Raw genomic sequence first — 9,023 nt, 5'->3', positions numbered from 1 at the left:
ATTATTATTATTAATCTATTTAAAAAATCATTTACAGTTTTATAGGAAATTGCCTTATTTACAATATATGTCCAACCTGTGTGGAACTGACGATACAAACATATATTCAGGCTTAAGTATAAGCCTGTAATTAAACATTTTTCTACATTTAATTTGAAATAGTATGCACGAACGGATTAAAAGTACTAAATAATTAGTACTTTTTCTACTACTTTAAAATGCGTGACCGGAATAGACCTGCCGAAAAAGTGAGGTTAAGTTACTGACAACACCTTGTTATTATTACACCATGGTCGACAATGAACATTTGGAGTTAATGATGGTTGTTCGATTTCAAATAAAAATTAAAAGTATACAAAATCAAGTTTTTGTGTTTCAGTTTGGTTTGTGCGAATGTCTGCTTCATGATGTGAACGCATACGGTTTACTTCGGATCTTCAAAATGTTTAGTTCGTATGCACTATTTATCTTTGCGTATGATGAGACCTTATGGGAAATAATTATTATTATTATTATGGGGAATAATTATAATTAATTAGCGCCCTGACTTCTTTTTTGATGTTTTTGATAGTTTTTAATTTTTCATACTTTTGAGAAAACAAAAACTTTAAACTTTGGCGAGTCAAATGGAAGCTTTTGGCTCTTTTTGATTGGCTGAAGCAAAAAGCTTTCTGATACAACTCTGCGCTGAACTGGTTTTCAAACGAGTGAAATGATTTAACTGGTTAAATTTTCCAACAACAATTGCATGCTATTTAACTTGTTTTTAAACGCGTTTTGTTCATTTAACTGGTTCAAGCCCATTAAACATGATTAACTTGTCAATTTGAACGTAGTATAACGATGACTGATACTTAGTTTGGTGAAAGTACCATGACACCTGGCCAATCACTTCTACATCCAGACTATCAATGCATTCTGTGTGGTTTATACTAATGTGTAAAAATTAATATTATTACATATGTATGTACACATATCAAAATTTCAACACCTGAGTCGCTGTTGTTATGAGGTTTTAAATATCCACTAATTTTTTTAACCGTCCCTCCATGTCTTTCGCGGAAGGAACGTTTGGAAATCAGCTGTGACGTAGCGCTATTACTCTCTTGCTATTATTTTACAAATATGTTTTTTTAATAACGATTTAATGATTTGTATGCATAAATCTCGATGCCTGGAGTTCAGGGTTACCAAATCTCGTTTTTGCCACAACGACGATTTAGGCGGATTTGCAACTGGTAGATGGGCGGTTTTGCAAAAAACATCGACGATATGTATGTATATAGGTGCACTTGTATCTAAGAAGCCGTTTGCACTAGCTACCGTTAAGAAAAGGGAAATGGTACAAAGAAAAAAATGGTCGATAGAAAAAGGGAAAGGATACAAAGGCAAATGAGAATGGGTGGCAGAACCACTCCGCCCGTACACCAAAGCTACGCAAGCAGTTAATTTCGAATACCGTAAGTTCCTCAGAGGTGAGAGTGAGGGGACAGTCAAACCTTCATCTCACGAAAACCGGCTAAATGAGTTTCATATAAAGTGTAGATTCCACCTCGCCAACCTACAAAGAGCAAATGCTGAAGGGCTTGAGTTGAAGTCGGCAACGTGCAGAATAAGGATCCCCTTTGTGGTGCGCTAATCATCATAGGGAGGTGCCGAAAAGAGTGCCAAAGGAGCATATTCATCGATGAAAAGTGCCTTCTCAATACGTATGTGTGCCTATAGGATTCCCTAAATGTGTGATGAGTTGAAGAAAGCTTCTTCAGATAATCCGCTATGATTTTTTCAATAGGACGCCTGATATCATCCGAAGAAAACCTGTACGGAGTATTTTGGGAGTGACCTAATAAAAGTCCGAAGAGGAAGCTTTATGGTTTCTCGAAATGATATTAATTTTATTTATAATTAATAAGCATTACATTTTCTTCTCATGTTTTCAATTTAATTAAAAAAGTTTAAATTAAAAGAAATAGTTTTACATAGTAGATTTAGTAGAAAAAACATTCAAGATGGATAAATAACGAAATAATAAAAAAAACCTGTTCCTTATCCCTTTTAAAAAGACCTTCCTTTGAGGCCTGGAAACCCTTCGGCTCACTCGATTAAACCTTTTTGACAGAATGAGCAAATTTTCTGGTTATTGCGCCTGAAAATTAACATATATTGCGAATGCATTAGCAAATTCTACAACGTGAACAGTTTTTTCGGCGTCCCCTTCCAGGAATATTGTAGTTTCCTATCAACGAAGAAAACATTAAAAAAAACGCTCAAATCCACAGACTGAGAACGAAAGTTATGATCGAAATTAAATGTCGTACTCGTAGTTTCGTTCCCAAGAACGCCTCAAAACCATAACCAATATGCAAACTTAACTGTCGAGAACGTTCCCTTATATAAGTACAAAACCCTTTGGAACGTTTCCAAAGAGAACAAATCGCGTACAATAATTTCGGGGACTTTTTTATGAGAACAAAACGGGAACTAAGGTCTCCAGAAAGTTTTGGAAAAGAACTAAACGGAAACAAAAGTCTAAGGTACTTTCTCTCGAAGACCAATTTGGGAACTAAACTCTCAGCAACTTTGTTACAGAGAACGAAGCGGGAACAAATCTTTTCTGAATTATTTGCGAAGAATGGAAACGATAACAAAATTCTTCACATTAAAATTATTATTATTATTAAATTATTAATTATTTTCATTATTATTAAAATAAATAAAAAAATTGCCATGAACTAAAAGATGACAATGCAAACTAAGTAAACGAAAGACTTGAGACACGAACTTTTCTCGTACAATAAAGTGAAAATTTTATACGTAAATGCAGGGTTCATCTAAGTGATCTCGAAGTCGTAACAATCCAGACTTCGCCTGGCTTAGAATTAGCAATCGTGGTTCTCACTGAAAAAATTTTCCATCCCAACAGGCAGACTCCACTCCAGTTCTTGACGTTAAGCTTTCAAAACTTTTATTTTCGTTTTGTTCTCTAGCAGAACGTTCCACAGACTTTTGTTCTTTCTTATTTGATCTTCATTGAAAACGTTTTAGATATATTCGTCCAAATTTTGTTCTCATTGAAAACGTTCCCGAAAGTTTCGTTCTCATTATGTTCTTCTTGAGAACGTTCCCGAGGGTTTTGTTCCTTACTGAAACGCTCCCAAAGCTTTTGTTCCCATTTTGTTCCCGTTCAACCTGCTCTCAATACTTTTGTTCCACGTCATATTGTGAGCAAATCCTAACCAATGTTGCGCAAAGCATTATTAAAACCACCGCTGACTTTTAACTGAAAATGGGCAAGATACTTTATTAAACTTCAATTTCTTGGCAGTCGTATACGAAGTCATCAAAAACAAAAATATCAAGCCTTTCAGTCATCACCTATTCACGTAAAAACATAAATGAGCACATACATAATACAAAAAAGAAAACAGATTCTAGAAAACTAAAGAGCAGCACCATTTAGCAGTCCTTCGAAATGGCGTCTAAAGCACAATTCACATTAGAAGAGCTGACTAAAATTGCCTTGGGTGCGCCAGAGTTGACCACTACAAGTGTACATGTTCTGCACAGCCTAATCGATGTGATACTCAAAAAGCTTGGCTGCCAAGAAGACACGGTTTCGATTTGCGGCGTAGAATCTGATTGCTTAGCAGAATTGTTAAATAAATCGAAGTCAACACCGATAACCTTTGACGACAAGCAGCTGATCGTAATTGCACCGAAATTGAAAGTTATTGCCAAGCTAGAGAAGTCCGTGGACGAAATAGAGGCCAAGCTCAATGAACACATAAAAGTCGCGAAAAAATTCAGTCAGTTGCCACAAATAAAATTCAACATCAAGGATTGGGAACAATTCACAGCACAAGTGGAAAATCAATGCATTCCATGTGAAAAGGAAAGAGAGATTACTTGCGCGCTAACTGGCGACATTGACTTTCTCATGAAGCTACAGCGGCGTTTAGCAGAGCCCATGGTTTTGAATCTATTTGAATTTGAGCAGGAGATCGCAGCGCTCAATGATGATATGAATGCGTTGATTGAAAATGCCGCAGCCAATTTGGATAAATTGGCCACGATTGAAGGCTGCCTGCTTGCGATTGATAAGCTACGTTCGGAAATCGAAGAACATAATAACAGGTTTCTGGGTACAATGGCGGAAGTGCAGGACATCTTAGACTCCAAACTAGATAAAGTACAAATCCAGGCACTGAAACAATACGTTATGCTCAGTTTGAACCGCGTCGAAAGGCATATAAGAAATATACAAAATAAGGTGGACTGTCCAAAGACACCAGGCATTATCACCAGCGGTGCACGTTGCTTGTCGTGCGGCAATCGTCGAGTCTGCGTTGAGAAAGGTGTACATGCGACAGGTATTTTGCCAGATGCACATGCCTTCAAGCCCACACGCTTGCCGAGAATATGCAAATGCACGAAAGAGCAGTCTCCTGTGATTATGAATGCGAATATGGTGTCCAAAGTGATTAGGTTGCGGCATGCCGAAACCGAACTGTTAACTGCTAATATTGTTTCAATAGCTGATTGTAAGGCTACGTGTCTTGAGAGTTTAGATGTCCTACAAGGCACCGATGGGTTAACATACCGCAAGGGTTAAACGCAAGTGAAACACTGCGAAGATCAATTTTGGGAAGCAAATATTTGAAAGTTGCGTACATATATTTTTAAACATTTTTCTTTTAATACAAACAAATTTTTGATTCTATATTTTTCAAAAATCTTGATCAACTAAAACAAAATTTGTTGGTCGTCGTATGCAGTACTGGTCACGAAAGTTTTCTGATACTGAAAAACATCGAATTATACCAAAAAATTACGAAAAAGTATTCCTATGAGAATCAAAAAGGCGGAAAGCGGAAAAAGCTGGCGAGACCCCGGAATATACCAGAAGAAGAAAGTTCTGATAATATTTCATAGGATCGAATGAGATAAACAAATTTCGAGAATGTTCTCGAAAAACCACGAAGAATTACCACATGGTCCGGTAGTACCGAAATAGCACGGAAAAACCTGTAAAAATCTTAACAAATCTACAAAAACCATCGTGGGATCTCGAAAAGTCCCGAAAGGTCTTGAAAATAGTGCGAAAGCTTTAAAAAAATTTAAACCGAATGCGGAATAATTTAATGTTTTATATTCCGAAAAGATAGATTGGGGAAAAATATCGGTTACTTTTGTTTTAGAAAATAAGAAAGTTATAATTGGTTAAATAAATTAAATCCCTGCAATGAGAGTACTGAAAGGTACTAGGGTGTTCTATTATTCGCCGTTTTCCGGAAACCGCTTCGCCTGTTTCAATTTAGGAAAAACTCAGGTAAAACTGTTTTATTTTACATATTTTATATACAGTAATAAATAATTACTATAAATTGCAATGTTACTGATAAAAATAGGTGTAGCTGTAATTTAGAAATCACTAGCACGAGATTTTTTCCGAAGTAGATTACAAGTAAAATTAAAAAAAAAAGTTAAAAATTCACACTTAAAGTATAAACAGAATCAAATCGCTCAGAGAGATTCGTCGGAAGAAAGTTCGCTGCCAAAATTAAAATACACTGCAGTATATGAGATTGCCCAGAACCAAAGCGACGACGAAGTTCGTCTGACGAAATTCGGCAAGAATAGATTTATTTTTTAATTTTATCGCTGCTGCCGGTACTAAAATCAGCTCTCAGTGGAAAAGTAGCTTTGTTTCCTCATTTTTCTAACAGATCAGCAAGAATCGGAATGGCAAAATTTGGTGGTTTATCTTTTCTCATTTGTATTTTTATAATTTTTGTTTTACATTCAATTGATGCGAATTTCGTTTCTGTTCTGTTTTACTGGGCGAAACGTAGCGGCGAACATCACCCAGACGCATCGCCCCGACAGACGAAATTCGCACAGCGATTTGGTTCTGTTTATACTTTAAAAGTTTCGTTTCCATCTCACAAGAGTAATATTTTTCTTTATTCCTTCTGCCCGAAAACGTATGTACATTGCCTTTGCTGTAAATTTGCTTGAGAGTCTGGGCTGAATTCTGTAACTATGAGTTTCCAAGTATACACTAAAAATTGTTTAGACACTTCATCTCAAGTACACTACTGAATAACTTGGTGTCAATTTACGAATTTTGGTATAAATCTTATGAATTTTACCAAAATTCACAAATTTGCACGAAGCTTTAGAATTAATAAAAATAGTCCATATAATTCCATTTTCAATAAAATCAATATTTAGAACTGCAGTGAAGTTCTAGCAATTGCTACGCTAAATTTTCGTCACCAAAATTCACTAAAAAACGCAATGGGCCTAAAAGTATACAATAATCAACCAAATCTGACGATAGATGATGCCTGTTGTAAGGCGCACCTGCCATTCCCTTGCAGATTTTTGGCGATCAAAATTAGCGACAGCAACGTTGGAATTCGGCTACTGGTTTACTCGGTATTCACAAAATCAAGGTTTCAAAATCAGTTAAAACCGAGCCAATCACCCAAGTATCTATGTGCGTATGAATGTGCATTAGGGTGCATCCCTCTTTATACAAACAAAAATCGGTAATGCTTTTCCATGGGAATTATAAAGCTTATTCAGCCTTATTGTGAGTTTCATTTGCCCCGAACCGCTTCACTTTTCACTTTTGGTTTCCATATATTTACTTATGGGCGGAAAAAAAATGTTCGGGTGAATTTTTTTCGGGCGAAACTCAGAATAAGGCAGATTAATTCCATACAAAATTAGTTTTTCTGGCAACAATCATTTCAAGTTATCAAAGAATTTATCTTCACTCAAAATATTAAAGTTGAAGCGCCAGAAAGGGCACAAATAACAACCATTTAATTTGCTTAATCAGACGTCGAAAATGTTTGCATGTCAAAGCGTTGCCTCTTTCCCAGACAAAATGACCACAACGCATATTGAAGTGACTTTGGAACAAATGCTGCAAATGGCACTGGGAACCCCGAAAATTTCCAGTATTAATCTATCGATTCTGCATAGCCTCTTCGATATACTGCTGAAAAAACTCGACTGCCAATACGAAAAGGTGGAAATCGATAGGCGAGATGGCGCTTGCTTGCAATCCATTCTGCGCAAGAGCAGGATATCACCACTGCCCTTTAATGTAGAAAACATTGGATTGATTTCGGAGAAGTTGAAAAAATTAACGCATTTAGAGGAACGCCATGATAATCTGGCCAAGCAGCTGGAAGAGCATATTGAGCAAATACGTACTTGCAATGAAACACGTAATCAAATATATGCAAAGAAGAATTGGGAGCCATTTTGTGGAGCTTGCGAGAGCTTTTGCGACAAACCAGAACCTCAGAGCGAATTGCATTGTCTGCTTTTAAGAGACTACAATTTCATTAAAAAGAGCAAGCAAATCGTTGAAGAACCACTAATAGGACCAATTATTGATATGAGAAAACGTTTAAAGGCATTGCATGTCGAAGTGTTGGATTATAGCCGCCGCCTGGCGGAGAAGTGCGAGCGTTTGGCTTATATAGAGGTGCTGGTGAAAGAAATCGAAAAGCTAAGCAAACTGATTGTCATTGAAAAACACCTCTTTATGGAAGCTATGCAAGAGCTGCAGGATATGCTCGATGCGAAGATTTATAAAGTTGTTCTACCAGAATTGAACAAGTACATACGTACTGAGATCGAAAAAATTCAAAATATTTGCAAAACTTTGAAGAAAAAATCCGCATGCCTAAAGGAAACTGCTTTTGCGGGCGAAAGTAATAGTTGTCTCTCGTGCAAAGGCAAGCTGACATGCACACAACGACCTATCCTTATTGCGCCGGAAAGAAGTGTTAAAATTGAGGAAATCAAAAAGCGTAAAGTTGCGCAAACTTGCAGCCGTACAGGTCCATGTCTTTCGAAAGAAAAGGAAAAGAAATTACTGCAAGGTCTCGAGCGTATCGAGGAGGCAACCGAAGAGGCTAAACTTAGTAGAGAAATGAGCAAATCATGTCACTTGGTCGCCGACCACTTTAACGTTTTCGAGGGTACTAATGGCGTCTACTACCGCAAGGCTTAGCCTACGTTGAAAAAATTCTTTGTTGAAAAAAGATATCTATGTATTTTAACTCCTTACTTTTATGCAGTTTTAATAAATATATCTTCATTTGGGAGAGTAATGCATGCGAGCAGATACAGTGTGCCTAGAATTGAACATATATATTTTTGTATGTATGTTACGGCATAACTTTGGACCACGTTAACTTTTTTCTATATTATTTTTTTTTTAGGAAAGACGTGGTCCCATGCTAATTTCGTTTAGAACCCTTCATTTTATCATGAAGAAATTAACGGTAGTCTTACATTTTTATATGAGAATTGAATTACTTATAAAATAAACGGTCACTTTATTTTAGAGTACATTTATTTTAGATACACAATAATTCCTTTTTTAATAGAAGAGGATATGTAGACAGAAAAATGCCGGCAAGCCTGAGAGGCTGCGCATGAACCGAGCGCGTCAATATTCTTACCAGATTAATATAAAACCATTTGAGCCACGCATGCCTAGCGCTACCAAAAATTTTATACTGAGAAAATAGTTTAGTTAAAACAACTAACTATTTTTATCTCAACAACAACTAAGATAAATCAGCCACACAGCTGTCTAACTTTTTTTTGTAGTCAAAATGTCCACTTGTAAAATCAGTTTTCCTTATTAGTCGCATTCACCACTTCGTTACTCTTTTCCAGCCTATGGTTATTTTTGAATGCTGCTGTAAGTTTTAGTTATACATAAACTTTTGTTGAAAACTGTTACAACTGTGATTAAAAGTTTGCATAACAGCAAATCGGAGTGCGGTTGTAAACATAACCACGACAGCAACTTTCATCATAAATGCAGAGGTAGAAGGGATGCAACAACCTGCAATCGAGCATAGATCTACTCGAGAGAGAGCTACTAGTTAGGTTAATAAGTACTTATGCATTCATACATATATGTACCTACGCACATATATATGTCCGCATTAGTACGCAGGAAGTAAGGCTTAAACTGGTGGCGA

General features: G+C 36.5%; 2 protein-coding genes across 2 annotated transcripts; both read left to right on the top strand.

The window, feature by feature from the left end:
* The first annotated feature begins 3,472 nt into the window (after nucleotides 1-3,472).
* Nucleotides 3,473-4,612, top strand: LOC108380206 (uncharacterized). The gene has a single exon (XM_017636580.1). The coding sequence runs from the start codon at nucleotides 3,473-3,475 to the stop codon at nucleotides 4,610-4,612; it is 1,140 nt and encodes a 379-aa protein (XP_017492069.1).
* A 2,275-nt stretch (nucleotides 4,613-6,887) lies between these two features.
* Nucleotides 6,888-8,038, top strand: LOC108380205 (uncharacterized). The gene has a single exon (XM_017636579.1). The coding sequence runs from the start codon at nucleotides 6,899-6,901 to the stop codon at nucleotides 8,036-8,038; it is 1,140 nt and encodes a 379-aa protein (XP_017492068.1). The 5' UTR covers nucleotides 6,888-6,898.
* The last annotated feature ends 985 nt before the right edge of the window (nucleotides 8,039-9,023 follow it).

Source organism: Rhagoletis zephyria, unplaced genomic scaffold (assembly GCF_001687245.7).
Source record: "Rhagoletis zephyria isolate East Lansing unplaced genomic scaffold, Rhagoletis_zephyria_1.1 Rzeph_scaffold_18542, whole genome shotgun sequence".
NCBI classification, from domain to species: Eukaryota; Metazoa; Arthropoda; class Insecta; order Diptera; family Tephritidae; genus Rhagoletis; species Rhagoletis zephyria.
The sequence above is the reverse complement of the archived record's forward strand: the minus strand, read 5'-3'. Positions and strand labels throughout refer to the sequence as shown.

Excerpts from the sequence above, each read along its gene's own strand:
- LOC108380206 (XM_017636580.1), top strand. The coding sequence starts at position 3,473 with ATGGCGTCTAAAGCACAATTCACATTAGAAGAGCTGACTAAAATTGCC.
- LOC108380205 (XM_017636579.1), top strand. The coding sequence starts at position 6,899 with ATGACCACAACGCATATTGAAGTGACTTTGGAACAAATGCTGCAAATG.